Source organism: Heptranchias perlo, chromosome 8, assembly GCF_035084215.1.
Source record: "Heptranchias perlo isolate sHepPer1 chromosome 8, sHepPer1.hap1, whole genome shotgun sequence".
Classification (NCBI taxonomy): Eukaryota; Metazoa; Chordata; class Chondrichthyes; order Hexanchiformes; family Hexanchidae; genus Heptranchias; species Heptranchias perlo.
Window position 1 is genome coordinate 19,683,861 of NC_090332.1, and position 27,699 is coordinate 19,711,559.

General features: G+C 42.3%; 2 protein-coding genes across 3 annotated transcripts in view; both read right to left on the minus strand.

Moving 5' to 3' along the window:
* The window catches only part of msh2 (mutS homolog 2 (E. coli)), a 71,403-nt gene extending 63,993 nt beyond the window's left edge, over positions 1-7,410 (minus strand). The window contains exons 1-4 of the mRNA XM_067988763.1: positions 7,158-7,410; positions 5,875-6,029; positions 5,452-5,730; positions 1,318-1,464 (exon numbers count right to left, since the gene is read on the minus strand). Coding sequence (XP_067844864.1) covers positions 1,318-1,464; positions 5,452-5,730; positions 5,875-6,029; positions 7,158-7,371 — 795 coding nt within the window. The 5' untranslated portion in view covers positions 7,372-7,410. The remainder of the gene's footprint in view (positions 1-1,317; positions 1,465-5,451; positions 5,731-5,874; positions 6,030-7,157) is intronic.
* A 10,394-nt stretch (positions 7,411-17,804) lies between these two features.
* On the minus strand, positions 17,805-26,975 carry LOC137324461 (epithelial cell adhesion molecule-like). Of its 2 annotated transcripts, XM_067988765.1 has the most exons (10): positions 26,886-26,975; positions 26,553-26,714; positions 25,233-25,340; positions 22,191-22,443; positions 21,364-21,429; positions 20,496-20,556; positions 19,709-19,813; positions 19,137-19,349; positions 18,489-18,539; positions 17,805-18,392 (listed from the first exon to the last, which is right to left on the minus strand). In XM_067988765.1, the coding sequence occupies exons 2-10, from the start codon at positions 26,620-26,622 to the stop codon at positions 18,348-18,350; spliced, it is 972 nt and encodes a 323-aa protein (XP_067844866.1). In that variant the 5' UTR covers positions 26,623-26,714; positions 26,886-26,975; the 3' UTR covers positions 17,805-18,347. The 2 variants fall into 2 exon arrangements, with proteins under 2 accessions (XP_067844866.1, XP_067844865.1); XM_067988764.1 differs by having other exon boundaries at positions 26,553-26,966.
* Between the last annotated feature and the right edge of the window lie 724 nt (positions 26,976-27,699).

The following is a 27,699-nucleotide window of genomic DNA, read 5'->3' on the forward strand; positions in this document are numbered from 1 at the left end:
CACAATTCTACTCTTCCGTACCCACATTGTAACAAATTTAATTTCAATGTTAATCAATTTTTTTTGGTCAGCCAGATATCCAACATACGGAAGGCCATTGCCATGCAAGTGTAAAATCTACATAGCTAGAGTTTCTGATTGCCTGATACAGAGAGCACTCCACTTAGGTGCAGATTGGCAGAGCCACGGCTCAGGAAGCCCCCAAGAATGCAGAGTTTAATCAGCTAACACCATTTAGTCAACCAGCACAGAACTAGTAAGCTTCCTGCCACCTGCTCAGCCAGGATGGCCTTAAAGCTGCGGCACTGGCTTGCAGGGGTTTCTTGAATCAAGTGGGAAGAATCCCAGCCTCCAATGGCAGGTTCTACCTCTCCAGCTTCCATTAGTGAGTCAGGCTGCCTGGCCAATCATCAACCGTGCTCTAGAGTTGAGTCAATGCCTAGCTCAGGTATTAGGTTACCGAGTCTGCTCCAGACAGTCAATTTGGTTCCATATGATTCAGACCAACAGGGATGAAATTTGAGAGCTACCTGGTTCATCAGTTGGACTATTTAACCACTGACCCAACAAGCCACTTCCGCATTTTTTTAAATGAAGGAAGCCATATTTCAGGATGGGATTCCAAACCACATAGCACTTGCAGTTCATGGTAGGACAGGTATCAAGCAAGGAAATAAACACCGAATATTTCAGGATTTACAACACCAAACAAATAAATATTTCATTGGCATCACTCTCTCTCAATGCATAAACCTTCAGGGAAGTGTAAATTTTAGCGTGGATGCAGTACTTTAGAAGCACCAGCAGAAGTGGCACAAGAAAGTAGGAGGTGGACTCATGCACGATTCTAGAGGGGCTGGTCGAGGATTGGGTGGGGGGGGGGGGGGGGGGGGGGGGCGGGGGCGGGAGTATGAACTGAGATCAAGAGCTTCCCGTACCAGAAGGGCCAGGAAAGTCAATCTTTCACTTGTCACACATTTCACTACAGCCCCTCTCAGGACGGCAACTGCAGAGGCTCAGAAACACGTTGTCCACCCACCTATCCCGTCAGCCACAGACCTTGTATGAAGTAGGTACAGCAGAGAAAATGACCAAGGAAAGAGTCGTATCTTCATGATAAATGAAAAGTACTCCATTCCCCAGCACAGTTACTTACTGCGATGAGCATAGAAATGCAGCAAAAGTTTAAGATCTGAAACATTTTGATGGAGCTCAGATAGAAATGTTCCTTTTAACTATTTAAGACAAAAGGTTGAGGTACTTAGAACATAACTGTTCCCCCTCTGTAGAACAATTAGTGATGGAGATTTTACTCACTTGCTTTTCCATCTCTGGCAGAGCAGCACTTGACACCTGCTCCCCTTTTTTTGCTTTCAGCAGACGGTTCAGATCCTGCACAATGTCTTTATTTGTAAACTCACTTTTCTTTCTATCGGTTATCAAAATGCCTCCTCGTTGCACTACCTGTATTGTACATTAATAATCACAAACTGGCTCAAACAGGATATTTCAAAATAACACGTTTATCAAGGCATTGCAAGGTTATTGTAAAAGCTTGCTCACCACACCCACCCCCCCACCACACCAACTGTTTATAAATACACAACAGCATAACTCAAATGTAATTACACTAAAAATGACATATGATTTTCCCTCCCAAAATGATCCCCGATTAACATGTTTTACCACAAAGCCCACATGTTGGCGTTCCAGCGTGCTGTGCCTTCAACTGGGCAGGATTTGAGCTCCTGCACACATTACCCGCTTATGAGTTCCTACTACAATAAGGACTGCTGCATTAGGGGGTGGGAACAGAAAGAAAACATGGCCAATCATCCTGGGTGATCAAAGACGTGCAAGGAAGAGCTCAGGGCACAAGGTCTTGTGTAACTGCAGTTAAGGTATATTTACTCTGTGCTGGGCGCATCCTAAACATGGTCTTGGAGTGGTCAATGATTACAGCAGGTGCACAAAGCAGAGATGTATTTCATTCATTCATTGATATCCCTCAGCCTGATGAGAACAACAATTCACCAATTTTTTAAAAAGTTAAAAAAAAAGATAATATTCACTACAAGAAATATATCTATATTTATTATATATTAGCAGATCTCCGGTGGCAACGCTGAGTTAGAGGATACTTTGTTTTATAATAGGGGTATCAATAAAGTATGATGAGGAAAAAATTACAGAAGTGTGATACTTACAGGAGGTGCATGTGATATGCAAGACATTTTATAGTGATCTCCTGTGGCGTAGCTTGTAGACAAAAATAAACAATCGTCTCTCTTCCTGTAACTGTTTCACTGCTTTCACTATAATTCTTTCCATTTCTCTTACTGTGTCTCTAAACCTCCCACTCTATATGCTTCTCACACACTATTTCCCTTCTTGCTGCACATATGTCTTTCTTTCTGTACGAGTGTTTATAGGGAGGGAGCTGAGTGGCCTGAGGCTTGGAGAGGATGGAGAAATAATAAGACAGGCTGATAGCAACTAGGGCTAGTAAGGCAACAGGACCTTAAGCTGGGGCTGGGAGGTAATGGTGCAGTTAATAGGAACCCAGCAGATGTGAGAATTTACACAAGCAAGGTGAGTGTGAGGCAGCACAGGCTGAATACAGTTGCAGAGGGCCAGGAAACCTGGCACAGAGGCGTGAAGTAGGAGTATAGATGTAAAGTCACGGACAGAGGGATAGGGACCTGGAGCTGTTGGGCTCTCTTTAAAGGACTGCAAGGGAGGGAGCACTCATCGCAGGCCTGGGAAGAATCAAAGCACAATTTGACGTCAATCTCAGGAATAAAGCCGAAGCCTGGAAGGATGTCAAGGAGCAACCAGAGGCCAGGCAGAGTGGGCAAAATGCCAAGAGTAGAAGATTAACAAAAGAACTTAGGGTTAATCCTAACACCACAGTGGTGGTAGAAAGAAAGAATTCCTGCCATGGAATTTCAGATACTAGTCTCCCTTAATAAATAAGTAACTCCTTGGAGTACAACCAGAGTTAAGTACTTTGCATTCAAATGTCTTCGCCAGTCACTTTGTCCTTTAAAATCAATTGCCCAATGATGTGAATCATTGCTAACAGTTTGGTTACAAATTGAACCAGCAATGGCCAGCACATCGCTGCTCAAACCCACAGAATATTATAAAAGATAAAAAAAACACCCATGACACGTTCTTTGATGATAACTAAAAGGCAGAAAACCTGCATTTTGCCTTGGTGCAGAATGAATGACACATACACAAGCTCCAACTCTTCAAACCGAGGGGGCAAAAAAATGCAATCTACGCAACAAAAAAAAGTTTGGTTTCTTTTTAAATAGAGTGCATAATAATTACATACACAATTGATATAAGCATGTTCTGGTGCTAAGCCACGAAGATCAGAAAGCTCTCAAGTTCAGTCCCTGGTCTGTGATGAGTTTAAAGTTTGGTGATGTTATCTACAGTGGCAGTGTAAATGGGGTGCTACAATGGGCCTCTTTGCCATGGATCAGGAAGAGCATTCTCACCACTCTGAGTAAAGACGTTTCTCCTGAACTCCTTATTGGATTTATTAGTGACCAACATGTATTTATGCCCCCTAGTCTGGTCTCCCCCCACAAGTGGAAGCATCCTCTCAATGTCTACTCTATCAAACCCCTTCATAATTTTAAAGACTTCCAGCAGATCACCCCTCAGCCTTCTCTTTTCTAGAGAAAAGAGCCCCAGCTTGTTCAGCCTTTCCTGATAAGTATCTTACTGCAATTATATAGGGCCTTGGTGAGATCGCACCTGGAGTATTGTGTACAATTTTGGTCTCCTTACCTAAGAAAGGATATACTTGCTATAGAGGGAGTGCAACAAAGGTTCACCAGACTGATTCCTGGGATGGTGGGATTGTCGAATGAAGAGAGATTGAGTAGACTAGGCCTGTATTCTCTAGAGTTTAGAAGAATGAGGTGATCTCATTGAAACATGCAAAATTCTTACAGGGCTCGACAGAGTAGATGCAAGGAGGATCTTTCCCCTGACTGGGGAGTCTAGAACCAGCGGTCATAGTCTCAGAATAAAGGGTAGGCCATTTAGGACTGAGATGAGGAAAAATTTCTTCACGCAGAGCGTGGTGAATCTTTGGGATTCTCTACCCCAGAGGGCTGTGGAGGCTCTCTCATTGAGTGCATTCAAAACAGAGATCGATAGATGTCTAGATATTAAAGGCATCAAGGGTTATGGGAATGGTGCAGGAAAATGGCGTTGAGGTAGAAGATCAGCCATGATCTTGTTGAATGGCGGAGCAGGCTCGAGTGGCCGGATGGCCTACTCCTGCTCCTATTTGTTACGTTCTTATATCCTCTCAGTTCTGGTATCATCCTTGTGAATCTTATGTGCACTTTCTCCAGTGCTTTTATATCCATTTTGTAATAGAAAGACCAGAACTGTGCACAGTACTACAAGTGTGGTCTAACCAAGGACATGTTAAGGAAAAGATTGGGCTCGGCTCTGCCACATGATTCTCAAATAGCCAACATTCAGCATCTAGGCTAATGGCCATTTATATAAGGTGAGTGAAAAAATAGCAATGCCCACAAAACCATACCCAATACTTGCCTTCAGAAGAGATGGGGTAATGGAAGGGAAAAAGAAACATAGGGAGAGTCATATGTCAGGGGAAAGAAGCATCAAGCTCTCCAATGAGGTTCCAGGTGTTATTGCACTGCAGATAAAGAATTCCAAAAGAATCTGATATTCTGCTCGGTCTAGTGTCATTTTACATCAACAAACAAAAAAGGCCAAAAGTCACCATGCATCATAATAGTAACAATTGGGGAAGACAATTAATACATAATCTATATCTTACAAAAGTTATGCATATGCACACAATGCTGTCCAATTTCTTGTTGTCAAGTTTATAATTGAACTATGTAAACTTTTATAATAAGTGTTTACATTGTACATTCTCGTCATGCTGTAGTTGCAGGCCTCCCACCACTGATGGTGGTTCTGTGGCACCTTTCCCTTGCTCTTTGGCCTCCTTAGCCTCCGACTAGGTCGCTGACTCACTTCTTCTTGTCCCAACCATGTTTCTTTCCAGGCTCTGTGCCAGCTCCACTTCAGCCCATGTCCTGCTATCAAATGTTTGGGTCCACCTCACTTCTGTTCTGTCTTGTTTAGCCCCCAATTCTGGAACTGGCCACCGTTCTCTTCTCAGCTGGATAGCAACTAGGAACCCCGAAGCTGTTTGTAGCACCACAGTTGAGATCAGTTAACCCAGTACAGACAACAGATTAAACCTAGACCCCTCTCAGTTCTGCACCAAGCAGCAAATTCACCAACAGAGGCAATGGGGAGCCTCAATCTCAATACAGCAAGATTGTAAATATTAGCACTGGAAGTTTGAGTAGCAACTAAAATTGACATCTCACACTTACCCACTCTCAATGTACATTAGATACAAAGCCAGAGATTTACCTGTCGAAGTTTAGTGATATCTCCTGCAGTCTCGCCACCTGACAGCACACATTCCTTGGGCCCAATCTGCACCAACAGAGCCTCTAGATTGGAAAACTGATCGTTGTCTGGGAACTCACACACTCCTAGCTTCCGGAGTGTGGAGTCGACGTAGCCAACCCCAACTAACCTCTGCCCATCTGCAGTGCCCAGTTTAACGCCCACCACACCAGCTGCAGTAGACATGTCATTGCTGCCAAAAAGAATCTCTTCAAACTGAGTGAGGTTACCAGGAGAGGCCTGTGAAGAATAAAAAAAGGATTTCTACTAAGCATACCGTAATTCTAGAGATTTTCAAATCACAAATATATCACAATGAATATATTGTTCACCCCCACCCCCCAACCCAACAATTGAACGATTTTACCGTTTACCAACACTTACCTTGCAGGCCAAGTACCAATCATTCTCCTTTGAGGTCTTACTCGCAGCTTTGTTCCTATAAACCTCCACGCGGTATTGTCGGACCAACAGAAGATCCCTGACCACAGATTCGAAGTTCATTTTACTCAGCACAACGCTTTCAATCTTATTGTTTCCTGCAAGAAGAGGGATGATAACAACCAATATAATTTTCCCCCACTTTTCTTTCTTTTTCTCCTCCCCCCTCCCCGGAGAGCACTGATTCTGGCTGAGAGCTTTTCCGCAGCCACCAGTAGACATCCAATAATTCATCCAAGTGGTAATTCTTCACAAATGAGCTTAGACAGTTAATGTTAGCACATATTCTGACCGCAGAAGGAATCCCAATTGTGGCCAATTCTGTCCTCATCCCCAGCAATCCAACCCACAAAGAAAGCTCCATTCAACTCAATTTTAATTTGCGTTATATTTCTTACTTGCTAGTTTGTCCTGTTTGAATTTCATAGGCCTGAGGGTATGGATAAGTATTCTTAGTACTGTTGTCTCATTGCTGGATAAATCCTAAATCAGAGCGCTGGGATCTCAAATGTCTCCAGCTTAAAATACATATAATTCAGCTCATTTAAACTTTATATGTAGCCTGCAAAGTGGGCATCTAGTGGACCAGGTAAGACAAAAAGCTTGCACAAACCTACCATAAGAGATCAGCACCCTGGCTGCTTTTGTTCCCCTTACTACCTTGAGGCACTAAGGTAATCCTAACGGAGATCAATCTAGCGCAGACCAGAAATCATACCCGTGACTTTCCTACTCCGCATAACTCAGCTACTCACCGGCTTTACCAGATGCCGCTAAATTGGCATATTACAAATTTCCATACCGAATCATTTAGAAAGCACTTACAAACATACACTAGTGCTTACTAACAGGTAGGCTTCCCGTATAATCTTATTGCCGATCGTGCTTTATGCATTAATGCTCCTGCAAGGGTAAGTATTAGGTCAGCAGGTCACATCGGCTGCACAGATTGAATGAGGGATTGCAAGGACCGAGGGCGATTTATGCATTTGCACCTTTTCATTTGAAGCAAAAAAAAATCACCAGTTGATGCGATCACTGCAATCTAATGATTCCACATCACAGAAAGCTGAACCCGCATCCGGTAAACAACGGGACCTCCGAGGCTCAGGCACCGAGCAGGGCCACGGAGGTCCCATTAATGCGATGAATTGCTCCGAGTACAGAGTGCCGAGCCCCCGCACGGTTTGGTTTGATTCCCCTCTGCAGGCCCAGCGCGCACCGACCTGATCCCAGCGTCTTGACGACGCCGTTGGTTTTGAAGACCTCCTTGGCGGCGAACAGCGCGTCCTTCCCGTGCACCGTGTAGTAGTCGTTGCGGTCGAAGACGCGGAAAGTGGTGTGTGGTTTCTCGGGCATGGACTTGTAGAAGGCCACGAAGGAGCTGCCATCCTGCCCGCTGTCCGCCCCGCACAGCCTGTCGCGCGGCTGCACCGCCATCTCGCTGTCCGCTAAGCTCCGGGGTCACAGGTCAGTCGCTGCAGCGCGGGAGAATCAACAGGGGCGGGGCCTGTATGTGTAAGTGGGTGGGCGGGGCTTGTGTGTGTAAGTGGGCGGGGCTTGTGTGTGTAAGTGGGTGGGCGGGGCTTGTATGTGTAAGTGGGCGGGGCTTGTATGTGTAAGTGGGTGGGCGGGGCTTGTATGTGTAAGTGGGTGGTCGGGCCTTGTGTGTGTAAGTGGGCGGGGCTTGTATGTGTAAGTGGGTGGGCGGGGCTTGTATGTGTAAGTGGGCGGGGCCTGTATGTGTAAGTGGGTGGGCGGGGCTTGTATGTGTAAGTGGGCGGGGCTTGTATGTGTAAGTGGGTGGGCGGGGCTTGTATGTGTAAGTGGGCGGGCGGGGCTTGTATGTGTAAGTGGGCGGGGCCTGTATGTGCAAGTGGGTGGTCGGGCCTTGTGTGTGTAAGTGGGCGGGGCCTGTATGTGCAAGTGGGCGGGGCGACGGTGCTATGCAACGTCACAATTCATTTGTAAACAATTTTACAACACCTAGTTATAGTCCAGCAATTTTATTTTAAATTCACAAGCTTTCGGAGGCTTCCTCCTTCCTCAGGTCCACATCGTTCACCTGAGGAAGGAGGAAGCCTCCGAAAGCTTGTGAATTTAAAATAAAATTGCTGGACTATAACTTGGTGTTGTAAAATTGTTTACAATTGTCAACCCCAGTCCATCACCGGCATCTCCACATCATCGTCACAATTCATGTGCGACCCTTGCCTGAGGCGTTCTAGTAGGGTAAACACAGAAAATGCTGGAAATACTCAGCAGGTAACATGTATGGAGTAAGAAACAAGAGTTAACGTTTCAGGTTGCTGACCTTACGTCAGAACTGGTAGAAGTTGAAGATTTAACAGTTTTTAAGCAAGTACAGAGCCAGGGAAAGGGAGAAGGGGAGGAAAGAACAAAAGGGAAGGTCTGTGATAGGAGAGGGCAGGAGTGATGAAATGACAAAAGGGATGGTGGTGCGAGGCAAGGAGGGTGGTAATGGGACAAGTAAAGAAACAAAAGATGGGTCTAGAGGAGCTGTAAATGGCACCAGCAGAACCATTACCACCACTTGCTGTCCGAAAAAATGGGAGCCATGGTTATGATCTGAAATTATTGGAATCAATGTTGTAAAGTGCCTAATGGAAAGTTGAGGTGCTGCTTCTCGAGCTTCCGTTGAGCTTTTTAGGAACAGTGTAGGAGGCCGAGGTCAGAGTGGGAGTGGGATGGAGAATTAAAATGGCAAGCGACCGGCATTTCAGGGTCACGCTTGTGGACTGAGTGGAGGTGTTCAGCAAAGTGATCACCCAATCTGCGTTTGGCCTCCCCAATGTAGAGGAGATCGCATTGTGAGCAGCGAATACAGTATACTAAATTAAAAGTAGTACAAGTAAATTGCTGTTTTTTTTTTAATTTCAAGATATACTTTATTTCATAAAATTTAAAGATACACAGTTCAAGTAAAAAAACACAATTTCAAGCAAGGCAGTTCAAAGCAATACAGTGCAGATCGTTTACTCTGTGATCTTATTACAATTTTAAAACACAGTACATATCTTGTATTGTACAGCATGTATTATAAGGTGGGGTGGCCTTACACGGTGTACAAATACAAGGCTTTTTCACTTGGAAGGAGTGTTTAGGGCCCTGGATGGTGGGAAGGAAAGAGATGAAAGGGCAGGTGCCTTGTTCTTTCCTCCCCTCCTTTCCCTGGCTCTGTACTTGCTTAAAAATTGTTAAATCTTTAACTTCTTTCAGTTCTGACGAAAGGGCAGGTGTTGCACCCTGTCAATAGACACTCTGTATTTATCCCTCAGCCAGTGTCACTGAACCAGATTTTCTGGTCATTATCTCATTGCTTTGTGGGACCTTGATGTGGCTTCCGCGTTTTCTACATTACAATAGTGACTACACTTCACTGACTGTAAAGGTACATGGTTCATACTCCTGTGACTCGGCCAACGTTGTCTACCTCATATGTTGCAGGAAAGGATGCCCCAGAGCATGGTACATTGGCGAGACCATGCAGACACTGCGACAATGGATGAACGGACACCGCGCAACAATCGCCAGACAGGAGGGTTCCCTCCCAGTCGGGGAACACTTCAGCAGTCAAGGACATTCAGCCACCGATCTTCGGGTAAGCGTTCTCCAAGGCGGCCTTCGAGACACACGACAACACAAAATCGTCGAGCAGAAATTGATAGCCAAGTTCCACACCCATGAGGACGGCCTCAACCGGGATCTTGGGTTCATGTCGCGCTACACGTAACCCCACCAGCAGGAAAAAAAGTTATCTGTTTTTAATACAACTGGTCATTCTCTCTCTTTCTCTTCCTTTTGGATGTTTCTCTCTCTCTCTCTCTCTGTCTTTGGTTCTGGCCGTTTGTATATTCAGTAGTCTTGTATCTAATGTCTCTCTGTCTGAACACTATTCAATTCCTTTGATTGCCTTGATAACGGGCTTGTATTCATTTCCTTTGATTGCCTTGATAACGGGCAGTTGGAAAGATTATCTGTAATCACCAGGTATTGTTCTCTGACTATATATGCGGTAACTTTCAAGGAATCCCACACTCACCTGACGAAGGAGAAAGCCTCCGAAAGCTTGTGATGTTCAAATAAAACTGTTGGCCTATAACCTGGTGTTGTAAGATTCCTTACTTTTGTCCACCCCAGTCCATCACTGGCATCTCCACGTAAAGGTTTCGATAGGGGTGAAAGTAGAATCAAGCAGCTCCCACTACAAACGCAGACAAGTAGACACTAACCCATAAATTCAGTGGTGCTGCGCCCATTTTATAGGCATAAGGTGAGTACCTAAAGGTCCAATATGGCAAGCAGCATGCGTGCGCTCATTCCGTGATGGAACTGCACCGCCCGCTGTATTAGTTAGGGCTGCTCAGTAGGCATCCAGGGCGTGTGCCTGAAACTGACGTTAAGCCTATTCCATATGCAAACCGGGGGCTTAACGCTTGTTTCAGGACCCCTTTGCCAAATTGGACTGCGAATGACTGCAGCATGTTCTGATCAGTTTCTTCAGGCGCTCAGCAGTCAAACCTGCAGTCCTTAAAGGGGCCGCTGAAGGCTGTCATACGAAAGGTAAATTGAAAGGTTTTTTTTTGCTTATTTTAGAGCCAGTAGAAGCAGGAGTGCTTCTCAGTAGCTGAACTAACTTTCTCAGAAGGTTTAAAAATATGTCTACTCTGGTGCTACACGAAACGTATGATGAGATAGCTTACTGGTCTGGAGACCCTATTCCAAAACTTGATGACAATATCGGTGGGGATCTGGCAAATAAAATATAATTTTTTTATAAGAACTACTGTAAGCAAAAACATTTTTTCAAATTTGTTTTTGACTTTCCCTCCTTCCCTCCTGAAGGCACTAACTCTTGGTACAGTTCGCTGGCTGCCAGCTCTCTAATATCTTACGCAAGAGCCTGTTATTCATGTGTGAGCATAGACAGTGAGCGTTGGAAGGCTATTTGACCACAGAGGAGCCAGGTCTGCTCCACCTCTCACATCCATGCAAACATACATTCAAACATTTCATCAGGGAGAGTGGTCAGAGCCCCCTGAGTAATGAAACTGATTGTCTACCCGTACCACTTTCCTGAGACTAACTAACTCACCATGAATCAAACCTGGGATCTTCTTGGTCTGTTTGACTCAATCGTATCCACCGAGTGACTGGGGGAGCTTGGAAAGATTTTTATTTTAAAAAGAGGCGGCTTGTGAATAAAAACAACCATCGTTCAATTGCTGAGACTGTGATGACAATACAAGGGAACAGTTTAACCATTGACAACTTAGTAAGAAGAAAAGTTGCAGGCTAGGAACAACAAGGTTATTGTACCGGCACAAGGAAGTTACTGCAGCTAGTCACACATCAACACAATAAGCAGAAATCACGTGCACACAATACGGAGGTTATGGTGAGTTCCAGAAAGTTCCACTATGGACCTTAACTCCATTTCAGTTCACTGCAACCAGGAAGTAACTCCTACGTGGCTTATTTTGGTAAGCAGAATTTTCCAGCCCTGTGGATACAAAATTGAGCTGCAGTTTGAAAATGCAGAAAAGCTGTTTAACTGATTAAAACAAATACAATCATTGTGAAATAGTATCAGCCTCTTTCTTTTTCTCTCCAGTTCCCCAGTATCTCGAGACCACCCACAAGAATTATTCTTCTCAGGTCTTTCCTGCTCTATGGTGGAGTCTCCTGACCATTGCTCAGCTCCTCCACATACCAGTATAGCTGAAATCATAGAGTGATACAGCACAGAAGGCCGCCGTTTGGCCTATCGTGCCTGTGCCGGCTCTTTGAAAGAGCTATCCAATTAGTCCCACTCCCCTGCCCTTTCCCCATAGCCCTGCAAATTTTTCCCCTTCAAGTATTTATCCAATTCTCTTTTGAAAGTTATTATTGAATCTGCTTCCACCACCCTTTCAGGCAGTGCATTCCAGATCATAACAGCTCGCTACATAAAAAAATTTCTCCTCATCTCACCTCTGGTTCTATTGCCAATTACATTAAATCTGTGTCCTCTGGTTATCAACTCTTCTGCCACTGGAGACAGTTTCTCCTTATTTACTCTATCAAAACCCTTCATGATTTTGAACACCTCTATTAAATCTCCCCTTAACCTTCTCTGCTCTAAGGAGAACAACCCCAGCTTCTCTAGTCTCTCCACATAACTGAAGTTCCGCATTCCTGGTACCATTCTAGTAAATCTCCTCTGCACTCTCTCTAAGGCCTTGACATCCTTTCTAAAGTGTGGTACCCAGAATTAAACACAATACTCCAGCTGAGGCCTAACCAGTAATTTATAAAGGTTTAGCATAACCTCCTTGCTTTTGTACTCTATGCATCTGTTTATAAAACCAAGGATCCCGTATGCTTTTTTAACAGCCTTCTCAACTTGTCCTGCCACCGTCAAAGATTTGTGCACGTATACCCCCAAGTCTCGTTGTTCCTCCACATACCAATATAGCTGAAATCATAGAATGATACAGCACAGAAGGAGGCCATTTGGCCCATTGTGCCTGTGCTGGCTCTTTGAAAGAGCTATTTAGTCCCACTCCATGCTCTTTCCCCATAGCTCTGCAAATTTTTCCCCTTCAAGTATTTATGCAATTCCCTTTTGAAAGTTATTATTGAATCTGTTTGCACCACCCTTTCAGGCAGTGCATTCCAATCATAACAACTCACTGCGTAAAAAAAATTCTCCTCATCTCTTCTCTGGTTCTATTGCCAATTACCTTAAATCTGTGTCCTCTGGTTACCGGCACCCCCTTTAAAATTGTACCATTTGGTTTATATTGCCTCTCCTCATTGTTCCTACCAAAATGCATCACTTCAGACCTCTGCATTAAATTTCATCTGCCATGTGTATGCCCATTTCACCAGTCTTTCTATCTCCCCCTGAAGTCTGTTACTATCCTCCTCACTGTTTACTACATTTCCGAGTTTTATGTTATCTGCAAACTTTGAAGTTGTGCCCTGTATACCCAAGTCCAGATCATTAATGCATATCAAAAAGTGCAGTGGTCCTAATACCAACCCCTGGGGAACACCACTGTGTACTTCCCTCCAGTCTGAAAAACAACCGCTCACCACTACTCTCTGCTTTCTGTCCCTTAGCCAATTTTGTATCCATGCTGCCACTTCCCCTTTAATCCCGTGGGCTTCTATTTTGCTTACAAGCCTAGTATGTGGTCCTTTATCAAAGACCCTTTGAAAGTTCATATACACATCAACCACACTACCCTTATCAACCCTTATTTAGCTTTCAGACCCTTTAAATATTTGAAAACATTTTAATTGCTTTACCGTGGTGATCTTTGCATACCTAGTGTTCACCTCTTTCCAACTTTTCAAAAAAACTTTTTTGCAGCCCATTTAGTCCATTAACTGCTCTCTGTGACAAAAGTCAGCATTCCTGGTTCTTGATTTCTACCTTTTAGTCTCTCCTCTTCTCCTCCCCCCACTTTTGTTTGTTCCATCCTATTCATTCATTTATCTTCATCTTCCAGTTATTCATTTATCTTCCAGTTTCCTGTTGAGGTGAAGAGTCCACATGCAAAATATTAACTGGTCTTTTCTCTTTTCAGATACTCACAGATCTGCTGTGTATTTTCTGTATTAGTTACTGATCAAGTGTTTTTTTAAGATTTAACTTTCCCTTCAAGTTCAAATTATGAAGCTGTAGCATGTCTTGTATTATTCTAGACAATACTAACAATTAGTAACTTTTTTCCACCCATTTAAGAAGGTCCTGTTTAATCGGTGAGGTAAAAGGTAAAAATAATAAGTACTATTTTACAGCTGCAAATGCAGGAGGATAAGGAGGGAGGTGTACAGTGGTGTTCCCCAGGGGCCGGTGCTGGGACCACTCCTTTTCTTGATTATATATTGATGATTTGGACTTGGGTGTACAGGGCACAATTTCAAAATTTGCAGATGACACAAAACTTGGAAGGGTAGTAAACAGTGAGAAGGATAGTGATAGACTTCAAGAGGATATAGACAGGCTGGTGGCATGGGTGGACACATGGCAGATGAAATTTAATGCAGAAAAATGTGAAGTGATACATTTCAGTAGGAAGAACGAGGAGAGGCAATATAAACTAGAGGGCACAAGTCTAAAAGGGGTACAGGAACAGAGAAATCTGGGGGTATATGTGCACAAATCGTTGAAGGTGGCAGGGCAGGTTGAGAAAGCGCTTAAAAAAGCATACGGGATCCTGGGCTTTATAAATGGAGGAGTAGAGTACAAAAGTAAGGAGGTCATGATGAACCTTTATAAAACACTGGTTTGGCCACAACTGGAGTATTGTGTCCAGTTCTGGGCACCGCACTTTAGGAAAGATGTGAAGGCCTTAGAGAGGGTGTAGAAGAGATTTACTAGAATGATTCCAGGGATGAGGGACTTTAGTTACATGGATAGACTGGAGAAGCTGGGGTTGTTCTCCTTGAAACAGAGACGGTTGCCAGGAGATTTGATAGAAGTATTCAAAATCATGAAGGGTCTAGACAGAGTAGATAGAGACAAACTGTTCCCATTGGCGGAAGGTTCAAGGACCAGAGGACATAGATTTAAGGTGATTGGCGAAAGAACCAAAGGTGACATGAGGAAAAACATTTTTACATAGCGAGTGGTTAGGATCTGGAATGCACTGCCCGAGGGGGTGGTGGAGACAGATTCAATCATGGCCTTCAAAAGGGAACTGGATAAGTACTTGAAAGGAAAAAATTTGCAGGGCTACGAGGATAGGGCGGGGGAATGGGACTAGCTGGATTGCTCTTGCATAGAGCCGGCGCAGACTCAATGGGCCGAATGGCCTCCTTCCGTGCTGTAACCTTTCTATGATTCTATAATATTATAAATTAGTTCAGCTTAAGGTGCATTAAAATTCAGTCAGGAAACATAGTGTTCTTTTTAGATGCTGTCTTCACAAAACATCAATGATTAACTTTTTATTAGTTGCATTGAGAATAGAAATAGAAAATAAGCATGTGGCTAGCCATCAATGTATGCAACACAAGTGCCTCAGTGCAATTTCTATTTAAACCCTGGGATCATTCTAGAATCACCTTTTAGAAGGAATCAGCTTCATCTTTAAATTCAGAATTTATAACTTTAATGATATTTATCTGTTTGCTGAATTAATAACAAAATTCTCTAAACATTCACCATTGACAGTAATAGGTTAGGGGACAGCTGCACTGCGTTTCAGCATCAGATGAGAAAACCAAGTTAATGCGCATCACCTGCCTTTACCTTTTGTGGTCCAAGAGGGCCAGGTTGTGGGACAGTGGCCTAAGCATGCTACTCCCACATGTTTATGCCTATCTAATGCAGTTGACCTCCATGTAGACCAGCTATGAACTTGATTTTTGTGTATGCGCAGACTAGCTGTGTCAGCTTGGCTAGGGAGCTTGCCTAGCAACGGTGGTTACCATGACGCTAAAACATCTAGGGATTCCTTCTGCAGCCAATGCATTATGACATCATGATGTGGGACTGACACTGAATCCAATGTACACTTTTACTGGAGCGCTGGCCTTAGCAAATCTGGTAAATTTATTTTGAGGCTGCTAATGGCTGCATGAGATCTATGCATTGTTAACCAGTGTTACTGGAGGGTAGTCAAGGACCAAGGAAGCTTATCTTGAAAGGAAAAATGAGACTTCCAAGTTCAAACACAGGTATTTCCAGAGGCGAGTTAGGGGAGTTGACCAAAGCCATGTTTAAAGAGATAGGTATGGAAGAGGCTTATGAAGAAGGCAGATAAATAATAAAGCAGAGGGGTTTAGGGACAGAGTTCCAGAATGTGAGACCAAGATGGCTGAAAGCTCTGCTAAAGAAAGTCGAGTGCCCAAGGAAGGGAAACAGCAGCGATCAATGCAGCAAGCAATGATAACATGGGTTTATATAACATCTTTAACACAGAAAAGCTAAAGGCATGGAGGGAATTGAAGATGAAGACAAGGATGAAAATTTTTAATTCAATGCATTGGGAAACAGGGAACTAGTATAGGTCTGCAAATATAGTAGTGATGGGTGAGCAGGACTTAAAATATAGCATTTGAATTTTGAACAAGTTGGAGTTTGTGGAGGGTGGACGATGGGAGGCCTACAAAGATGAAGATGCAAAGGAGGTCAAAGTCAAAAGAGCAAACGATGTGAACTGGTACATGTGGCTGAAGGAGGATAAGGAACCAAAATGGTTGCTGAAGAGAGGGGTGATAAAATTGCAGACAGTATGGGATAGGATGGAGGTAACAAGAGTTTTGGGATTAGTTTGAGCTTAGGTAGATGGAACTTGGGAGGCTAGTGCTGAAGAAGGCAAGCCTGGAGGTGACAAAGGAGTGGATGAGGTAAAACCAGTGTTGTGGAGGTGGAAGGTTATGTGTTCAATCCCCACTCCAACATATTAGCACATATCTATGTTAATGTTTTATTGCATTACTGAGGGAGTACTACATTGTTGAAAGTTTAAAAAAATTCACTCAGGATATGGGCATTACTGGTAAGGCTGGCATTTATGGCCCATCCCTAGTAGCCCTTGAGAAGGGTCTTCTTGAACCACTGCAGTCCATGGGGTGAAGGTACTCCCAAATTGCTGTTGGGGAGTTCCAGGATTTTTAAACTCAGTGATAATGAAGGAATGGTGATGTATGTCCAAGTAAGGATGGAGTGTGACTTGGAAGGGGAACTTGATTGTTCCTATGCATTTGTCCTTCTAGGTGGTGCAGGTTGTGAGTTTGAGGTTCTGCCGAAGAAAACTTTGCAAGTTGCTGCAGTGCAGCCTGTAGATAGTATACACTGCAGCCATGGCATGCCGATTGTGTAGGGAGTGGATGGGGGGCAAGCAAGCAGACTTTGTCCTGGATAGTGCTGAGCTTGTGGTGGAGCTGCACCCATCCAGGCAAGTGGAGAGTATTCCATCACAGTCTTGACTTAGTGGTAGAGGGGCTTTGGAGAGTCAAGGGGTGAGCCACTTGCCTCAGAATACCCAGCCTCTGATCGGCTCTAGTAGCCACAGCATTTATGTGGCTGTTCCAATTCAATCTGATTAATGGTGACTCCCAGAATGTTGATGGTGGCAGAAACTTAGTGATGGTAACACCATTATGCTCTCTTGTTCAAGAGAAATCATTGCCTGATGACTGGTGCAAATGTTAACTTGCTACATAACAGCCCAAGCCTGGATGTAGGCATGGACTGCTTCATTATTTGGTAATTGCAAAAGGAGCTGAACACTGCAATTAGTGAACCTCTGACCTTATGGAGGGCAAGTCATTGATGAAGCAGCTGAAGATAGTTGGGCTTAGGACACATCTGAGGAATTCCTGCAGTTTTATCTTGGGGCTGAGATGATTGGCCTCCCAACAACCATCTTCCTTTGTTCTAGATATGACTCTAGCCACTAGAGAGTTTTCACCCAATCCTCTAACTTCAGTTTTACTAGGGGTCCTTGGTGCCACACAGGTCAAATGCTGTCTTGATGTCAAGGGCAGTCACTTTCACCCAGTGTCCATGTTTGGACCAAGGCTGCAATGAGGTCAGGAAGCAAGTGCTCATGGTGGAACCCAAATTGAGCATTGCTACACAGGTTATTGGTGAGTAAGTGCCACTGGATAGCATTTTTGAAAAGCTGCAGTTTGGAGGATCCATTGCTAAACCTTTTGTTGCATTAAGGGCTAAAATAGCTCACAAATTCAGCGGCCTGGGTCAAATTAAAAATGGCCATGGGGAAAGGCGATGTAGGAGAGAAGTATGGAAGTCAACCACACCTTCATTAAGTGGAAAAGGAACCATTACAAATCAGTACATTAAGAGTCTGGATTTCAATTTAACAAGTGAAACTCTGCTTCAAAAATATGTTACAACAGTCTTTATTAAAAATGAAATTTTACATAATGGTTTTAAAAACAGTACTTTGTACACAAGTTCTGCTGAATTGCTAAAGTATCAAAACAGTGACCTAAAACAGGCTGTTGAACTGTACAGCATAGTTTTAAAAAGTTATAGTTAGGTTGACTATTTGCAAAGCTCTTCAATCCTATCCCAAAAAGATGCAGTCCTAGATTTAATGCTAAGATGACAGTCTAAAGAGACCAAATGCCAGTATACACAAACAAGTACAAAATAAATCATTGAAATCCAATAAAAGGCTGGGCTCAAATATTACATCCAATTTCTTGGGGGGTCCTGTAACAGTACCATTTTGTATCAAGTGATGAGGATAGAGCATAGATAAATTAAATTCAAAATGACTGGAAATCAAAGAGCTGCACAGCAACCTTGTAGATAACCCAAAACTAGGTGACTGTCCACTTGCATTGCCTTCAATTTCCCCCCCCCCCCCCTCCTAAATTCAGGGTAGCATAATGACTTGTTCTTAAAGATGCCAGTTATAGGATTAGGTAGTCAGCTGCTGTTTTTGCATTTCATCCAATTCTCTTCCCTGTAATAGAAGAATGCAGATATTAGAAGCATGCAAATGTTAAAGTAGAAATATTTCCATCTTAAAAAATTGCAAATTACATGGCAGAAAACTTACCTCAGCTTTTTGATATATGTGGGACTTCGCTGCCTTCCTTCTGGTAATGAACTGGAAGAGGAACATAAAGTATTAACTTGATCGAACTATATAAGTTGGAACCAAACACTCATTTGGTCAGTGATAAGCAAAGTGCAGATCTGGAATCTTTAAAAATACCTATTGCACCTACTGAGATAGTTACACAAAGAAGCTGCAAATACACAATCCAGGAATAGATTTAGATTTGGGAGGAGCAAGAAGAAATTCTTCATGCTAGCACTCAGGTTTCATGAGCTTAGAAGTCCTCAATTTGCTCAAGACTTGCTGCAGACTCAGAACAGTGAAAAGAATTATTTATTTTCTTATACTGCTCAAGCTGCAAAGCAGACTCCAAACCGGTTTCAGTTCTATTGTCAAAAATGGGTGTGCCATTAGATTAGCAAGATAACATGCTAACTGCTATTTCTCACCCCTCTCCAAACAGTTTTTACAAAGTTCCACATTTTGGACTGCCAACTATTTAGGACACCAATTGGCCCCCAGGTTCACACAAAAATGCACTTCAAACTCAGCTCAAGTTTGTTGGGTATTTTTGGTTCCTTAGGTACAAAACTAAGCTTCAAGTAACAAACTGCAGCTTTTTAAATTCTCTCCCTTTATACTTACAAGCACGATAAGTCCAGCAACAATTGCTAGGCACACCACTACAATGACTGCAATAATGCCAGGGGTCAGTCGCTTCATGGAGAACTCTGGATTCTTTTCATCAATATAGTACACATAAGCTTGTTCAAACCCAAGCTTAACCCCATCAAATAGGATACCATCATCCAGAATTGATCTATTATATGCAGAAGAGAACAAGCTGCTACCCTTGACCTGGCAGGGAAGAAAAAGGATTACAGTTAATGTTATATTACAGCTAATGACAAGATCATGCATCACATGAAACAAGTTATCTTCTGGGGATTAAAGTACAATGGGGAGCTTAGATCACAAGGACAAATATTTTTAGTATGAGTTAGGCTAAAAAGTCTCCCAAAGCCTTCTGCTCACATGCTAGTGATATGCTAATGGAATTCAATACTCCTTCCTAGTTGACATACATTTTGTCCATTAGTTGAAATTTGTATTCCAAACTTTTTTTTTTAAAAAAGGTATGGTAGTCTGAATAAGGGCATGAAAGTTTGAGCTATAGCTAGCATCTAGTTTATAGGATGTGTTTAAATGCAACTTACATCCTTCTCCAGGTAATATGCAGCAGTAGCAAGATCAGATGGTGACTTTACACCAGTAGCATTTTGTTTGAGATCCACCATGATATACCGGTCCTCCTTAAGATACTAAAGAAAAAATAGAATGACAAGTTAGAATTCAAATTTTCAGTGTTTATAAAAGGATCACTTCATTCTTTCAGTTTGAAAAAATTACTTAGAAACCAAGTGTAGTTGGCCTGGCTGCTAAAAGCCTTTAAAATTTAGATCACATGAGTAATCTCCATTCACATTCCCTGCATTTTTGACTTGGCCATTGGAAAGCTAAATAGCCATGAGTAACTAAACATATTCAAGCTTTGCATTAACTCAGTCAGAAAACTGGGACCTGGAATTGCAGAGTTGCACTTTAATCCAGCAGACAATTGGAAGAATCAGTTTGCAGAGACCAGCACTATAATTTATGCTAGTCAAGTTAATTCTCCACAACAATTATAAAAGTTACAAGCAATTCCATGATAGTAGCAGTGCATCTCAGGCACTACTTCAAATACCAATATATAGATAATAAAAGCTATTTATCCAATCAAAAATATTACTTAGCAACCATTGCACAAATACCCCAGCTACAGGCAATGTAGACAACTTAGACTGGACAAAAGACTCAACTCCACTATTGTTGGGTCCATGTGTACAAACATGGCATGGTGTCAGGTGGTTTAGTATTTGATTACAGGAATTAAGAGATTTTAGGAACAGCCAACCACTAGGTGGTTAAGAGAAAATATCCAGTCCAAGAACATTTGACTACCTCAATCTTCTCGATGTAGGCTGGGTCCACCTGGTAGGCAGCAAAAGTCTTTGTGATAGCTCTGTTGAAAGAAAGAGTTGTAAGTGAAGTGTACACATTAGCCATCAAACTGCAACATATAAAAAAAGACAGGCTCTCAATGGATTAATGTAAGGAGTCTTACAACACCAGGTTATAGTCCAACAGCTTTATTTGGAATCACACACTCAATGGATTAGACACTGGCTTTCACCTAGGTTTAAATCCAGTCCAGATCAATAGGATAAAAACTACCCTTCTGCTGGCTTTAAGGGTTGAAGTGAGTTTAGAGTCTCAATCCAGTTCCCACAGGCGATGGTCTACAGAACAAACCGGTCACAGTTCCAGCCTCACGCCAAGGCCACAGGGTGACTAATGTGGAAAATGGCACACTGGTGCTACAATGTTGCTCTTGGAGGTAGAGTTGTACTTTATGCTGACCCCAGGTGCCTGAAATGCAAGAGTTCCACACCCAATTAGAGAACAAACTTGCATTAATTATTAGACCCTTCATGACTTTCCAAAGTGCTTCACAGCCAATGAAATACATTGAAATGTAACTTGTAATGTAGGGAAAAAATTTGGTCAGAACACCAGGAGAACTCTGCTATTTGTAAAAGATCATGTGGCACTATTCAGTCACTAGAGGGAAAGGGCCTCTGTTCAATATATCTCATCTGAAAGACTACTTCTGCCAATGCACCACTCCTTCAGTACTGCACTAAAGTGTCAACCTATAGCATATGCTCAAATCTAAGGAGTGGGGCTTGAACCCACAACCCGACTCAGAATAATGCAATTACAGAGCACAAGCCAACACCATAACGACGTGAAAAGTAGGGATTCTTACTCTTTGAGTTTATTTTCATCCATTTCTTGCTCTACAGATTGGTGCCTCAGTTGAATTTGAAGCCAACTGTAAGGGAAAAAATTGACTTATTAAAACAACTTGTCAGGTGATTTTATTACATATACATAATTAACATACCAAGTACAACAGGAGGGAATTTGAAATTTTACATCACTATAAACTATTTAAAACATGGAAGATTCTCAATTGTTTTGTTAGCTAGGTACATCACCATGTAGCCATTAAGAAACCTACACCCACTTGTAGGATTTTCATTTGGCTAATGGAATGCACACAGACTCATGCTCCTTACCAAGTCCAGAGAGCTCAAGTGAAGGTAGCAGTGTTGAGGCTTCAGGACATTGCCTCCTCCCCCCCATGCACAGCAGCTTAGCCAACTAAAACTGCAGCTTGGTTTTCAGTGTCCTGCAGACCTTCACATCTCTGGTTATCACATTACCAAGCCAGCTAGAGGGTTAACTTTGTTCTCAACAGATAGAAATTGATCATTGAGTTCCTTTTACATATGGCCTTAGGACAATTTGCAAGTGTCTGGTAGCCACAAGAGGCATTAGGCCCCTGGCATATGCTAATGAGGGCCCCTAACATTTGTTTTAGGACCCCTCAGGAGTTGGGCTGCCCCAAGCACAGCAGGCAATGGACCTGCTTCGCTCAGGGTTTTCCCATGCATGATTGCAGCCTTGTAAATGGCTGCTCTGGAAAAAGGTAATTTAAAAAGGTTGATGGAGTCAGGAGGAGCAGGAGTGTTGCCTCCCGACCAGCAATTAGCCCCTTCCCTCCAATACTTAGGATTGCAGTGTACTTACAAAGTCTTCACAAGTTCAGGGCACTGCTTGCTATCATCTCCCTTGTCAGTCCTTCGAACACCCGCACTGTTTACACACCAGCAGGTGCTAGTCCCATTACACTGCTTGGGATGGAAACTTCCGTCAGCCTGGCAATCAGGATCATAGATGCCATCATTATCCAACATAGCATGCTCAGTGGGCTTTCTGCGGGTTCCAATATTATTCTTCAGTCTGTACATTTCATTCTTCATCATCCAGCATTTTCTCGTCACTAAAAAGGGAGATGTAGACATTTGACTAATAGGCTCAATTGAAACCATCTTTAACTTATGCAATGTAGCCAATCTTCAGTTCTAGTACACAATTTCTTTTTGGTTCTCAGCATGTGGGCAATGATGGCAAAGTAATTTATTGCCCATTCCAAGTTGCCCTTAAGGTGATGGTAAGCTTTCTCCTTCAATGGGTCACTTCTAATCTGGAAAGGATGTGAAGTAAACACACACATTGAACTGGTGTCCATCACTAACATGGGTTATATTCTATCAGAAACACCACCTATTTCCAGCTGCATACACTGCCCATCTCTGACCCACCCTCAGCTTTTGTTTGTCACATCTAGACTCAGTTTCCACTCAAACTCCAACTTGTCTAAAAGCACAGCCACCTGTATCCTGTTTTGTCATTAAAGCTGGCTCCTTCACTTGCCTTTGTTGTGCTATACAGGATCCCTATCCTCCAGTGTATTAAATTTAAATTCATTCTAGTCCTCAAATCTTTCCCATCCTTTTAGCATTCAAACCCTTCTGACTGCAATTTCTCCCTCCTTTCACAACTGCTGGCAGAGCCTTCAGCTGCCTTGGCACCACTCTTGAATTCCCTCCAAACCCCTGCACCTCTATTTCTCCCCCCACCAGTCAGAATTTGATGGCCACAATAATATTAATGTTGTGGGATTTAGGAAAAAGGAAGCTTCACAGTTGTCTGCTATAATGGAAAGGTAACACCAACTGATTCAGAGAAGAGCTCCCCTAAATTGAACTGCAAAAGGATATAGTATAATGGACAAATTCTACAACTTCAGTTACCCACTGATCTGTCCCTATTGGCAATACATACCAGGATCCTATGTAGTGGAACCAGCTATGAATTTTTTTAAAAAGTAACTTGTTGCATTTTGTCAGGTCTCTGGCCTCAAGTGTTGTCCAAATCTAAATATTGTCAGTACAGTATCTATATAAAGCAGTCAAGACACTTTTCAGTGAAGCATTACATCAAATAAGTGATCAACTCAAATTTAACTACCCATGTGCCCTACAACACTGCAGACGTTTGAATCCCCTGCTTATTTTAGTGTTGCATGTGCTGATAAAAACTGAAGAACCCCATTTGCCTCAAACTTTAAATATTAGATTATCCTGTGTGCCATTTTCTGCTGAAGGTATCAGTTAGTCCTGACTCTCCACTCATGGAGCTTGGGTACATGCATCATTAGCCAGTGTCTCTGCAATGTACTGAGTAAATATCATAGCTTTTTTTGTCAGAAGAGCACATTGATGAAGGGAAGGCGACAACAGTTCACACATTTCTCTTCCCCCTTCCCCTCCCCCAGTGGAAGTAGCACAAGGAAACAAGCAGTCCAGTATGCATAAAAACACAGCAAGGGACATGCAACACTAAAATAAGCAGGGGATTCAAACTTCTGCAGTGTTGTAGGGCACATGGGTAGTTAGAAATTTGAGTTGATTACTTATTTGATGTAATGCTTCACTGAAAAGTGTTGACTGCTTTATATAGATACTGTACTGACAATATTTAGATTTGGACTTGAGGCCAGAGACCTGACAAAATGCAACAAGTTACTTTTTTTAAAAAAAGTTCATAGCTGGTTCCACTACATAGGATCCTGGTATGTATTGCCAATAGGGACAGATCAGTGGGTAACTGAAGTTGTAGAATTTGTCCATTATACTATATCCTTTGCAGTTCAATTTAACCCAAATGCAAAAGGTAGCAAAACTATGGAAAAAGGCACTGAAGTTGTGCACATTGAGTTAAGAAATGAAGAGTGGTTGGCTCAAGAAATGAAGTAAAGCCCTAGACCTCAGAGGAACAAGCCTGAGCATGGGAAACTCACAAAATTCTAATCCACAATGCAGAAGTGTAGAACTTTATGCTTAATTAATTGCTATAGTCCAGTGGGCCCAAAGCATACAAAAAATTTTCTAACCTATTGGATTCTCAGGTGCTTGCTAGGAGCTTTAAGTAATGGATTGGCTCCAAGATTCACTGTTCAGTTAACATTTATGCCATTAACTAAATGTGGAGCAGTCACTAGTTTTGTCCTACATTTCAATTGAGATGCAACACCCTCTGCACATGTGCTGCATGCAAAGACAGATGCTATGGATAAAACATGATTCTGATAGCACTAGGGACCAACAATTACCAATAGGCCATTTAGATTAAAGAACTGAACTTCACTGCAATGCTCTTGAACAAGGATTTTTTGATTATGTTTAATGAGTATGCAAATTATGAGTGGTTAATTGAGAAACCAGTCATGCAAGTAATTGATTACAGTCCTACTATACCTTTTAAAACCAGTCATTTGTCCAGAGAGACACAAGCAAGGATAGAAACAAGGCTGAATAGGAATACCAAGGTTCATTTAGTTCATCATCTATCATGGTAGTCACAATAAATCCCATTCACAGCAATCAATCTCAGAACAAGACACAAGGTGAAGAAAGCCCCTAGTGGAGAGCTTTGGGAACCATAGGTCTAAGTCACCCATTTCTCTTACGCATGCTACATTAACCATGTTTTAAACTTAGACATGACAAGCACTGCAAGTAGTAATTTGCTCAGTAAGATATTGCACAAGGGGCAAAATGTGTAAGCAAACTGAAGGTACATATATAATTCATAAAGCATTAGTGCATAAACTGCTTAGAGCTTCCTGTTTTAAGCACATTCCTTTACCAATGTCTTACTCAAGATAGAGCACATCATAAAAGCAATAAAGTTTTTCTTTTTTAAAAAAGTCTTAAAAAAACTTACATGTGGTGCAGTTTACTGTATGAGACTCATCAGCAGATACTTGCAAGAAACAGATACAATTGGAACCCATACATTTGGCAAATTGGTTTGTCATACACACAGGACAGTCTAAATTAAAACAAAAAAGTTATACATGAGATGTGATTTAAGTCCAAAATTATACATCATTTAAAACATTAATTCTGGCATATAACAAATTAAGTTCACACTCAAATGATAACCCCAGAGTCCTTAGTAAAAATGGAAACCTCAATTCCTTCCCCTCAGAACATTGGTTCAAGTTTTCTACAGCTTAAGAACTTTCAAAATTCAGTGTAATCACCTTGGACTCAGACAATTCATTACAAATGCATTACAGTCATGAGTACAAATGAGCCATTTGTTCAAAGCTAAAATAGAATTTAAGGAAATCAGAAATGCTGCACCTTTGACTAACAGAACATCTGTCTGACAGACTGTTTTTCTTCATCCTGTACATTATGTTAAACCCAAAAATGAGCATCATGCCAGCCCAGATTACCTACAAGTCCTAGACCAGGTCTGAACCCACAGCCTTTTGATACAAGACAAGAATGCTATCTACTGAATCAACTTGTAGTTTAAAGCACAAGTCAGAGACCCGATATTCCCAAAATTGAACTAGAATACGCACAAGAACAAACTTTAGCAGTATTAGGTGGGGGTGGGGGGGGGGGGTTGGGCTCAATGCTAATAAGTAGAGAAGTAAACTCGCTAGATTTACTACGGCCAACCACTTGAGAAGGGAGGGGGAGGAAAATAAAAGGAAAACACAAAACCTTTTACTTGGGTTTACCTGTGGCTCCACTGGACCCATTCATGGATGAACCAGCAGCAACCCACTAAAACCAGTTTGAGAAATTGACAGCGACCCCTATCCCATGGTGAAGTAACGACCTCCTGGTCACCCGTGGCGCACCCTAGCGGACAACGCTGGATCGGCAGTCCGCGCCCCACCTCGCCGCTTTTAAAAAAATACAGCGTCAAACCACGAACCCCCCAAACCCTTTGTCATTTTGGGGGAAAGCGAAATGAGTCCGAAGCCACTAATTATTAATTCTGCCACTCAACTAAACGAATCTACAAGCTCAAACTAAGAGGGGAATTTAAGTATGTTAAGTGTTTTTTAAAAAATATATATATATAAAAAAAACTTAAGTTAATTCGTTAGCAAGAGTTGGTTTTATTCTCGTTGCAGAAGTGAATGAATTAGTGATTTTAAAAAATAAGTTACTTTAGCGACCAGGTTGTCTCAGTGGAGCCGCACCTGGAGAACAAAGCACCAGGTCAGCACTCACTCACCCTTCTCATCTTCCTGCGCGACTACGCTCAGCACCAACACCGCCAGTATCAACGAGCCCAGGACACGCATCTTCTTCGCTCACAAACAACGAGTGGAATAAAGTCCACAAAATGTCTTCAGACCACCACGTCCGGAAACTCCCAGCAGCCGGTCTCGATATCCTTGTAACAGGTGAGAGCAGCAGTCAAGAGTTAGGGTGCAAGTTTCAGGTCTGATTCACTTCCCAGTCAGTCCCAACAAGTAGATTCTTGACTTAAAGTCAATCCTTTAAGTTAATTGTTAACTTAAGACTAACTACAATTGACCCCAATATATTGTAAAGCGCCAACTACCTTTTGTTTTTTAAAAAAAACCCAAAGCACCTCAATTCCCGTATCTCCCTTTCCTGTTGCAGACTCAATGCCAACTTCCCCTTAGCTTCAGGTATTTATACTTTAAGGAAATTGACGTCAGTTCATTACCCGATGAAACTGAGACGAGTCGTTCCTTGTCAGGTGATATCAGCGTTTCGCTTAAGTAACTGCCTTTTTCCATACCATATTTGTCTCTTCCTCTTCTAGGGAAAAGGGCGTGACTCCACCTTTGGGATTGTTTAGAACAAAAAAAAGATTGATGTAAAATTCCCCACCCAAAAAGACGTGATACTGAATCACCGAGGTTTTATTCATTACCCTTAGACCAAGAGGATCACGTAATCTCAAATTATAATGTGGGATCATTCGAATCCAGACGATGGTTTTGGTTGTTTTAATGATAACGAACAAATTCACGTGTGGGAGATTGTCATCCATTACCCGTCTGATTCTATAATCAAATTATATATATTTTTTAAAACATACTTTAGTAAGCAAATTATTGTTCTACATCATAACTTTATAAGTTAAATAAATGGAAACACTACAGTTTAAAATCAGTTGTTTTAGGTTATGTACTGATTGGTTTTAACTGGAGAGTCTGTTTAAACTTCTGCCTGAAAAGGCATACTTTTGCTACTCATTTTCGTTATTAATTTGTGGCAAAAAGTATCTACAATAACAATTTGCATTTATACAACACCTTTAACATAATCTGGTATTTCCCCTGTTACCCCCGGCAAAACAGAGGAAGTTTATGGCTGCCATATTTGTGTGGCACATGGAAATTAAA

Bases quoted from the DNA above. Each gene is read 5' to 3' on its own strand.
- LOC137324461 (XM_067988765.1), bottom strand. From the start codon at position 26,622: ATGCGTGTCCTGGGCTCGTTGATACTGGCGGTGTTGGTGCTGAGCGTA. The intron at 22,444-25,232 runs GTAAGTTTTTTT...CTCCCTTTTTAG, and splicing joins TACAGTAAACTGCACCACAT to TGACGAGAAAATGCTGGATG. The intron at 18,540-19,136 runs GTAAGTATAAAG...TTCCTCTTCCAG, and splicing joins TTGCTGGACTTATCGTGCTT to TTCATTACCAGAAGGAAGGC.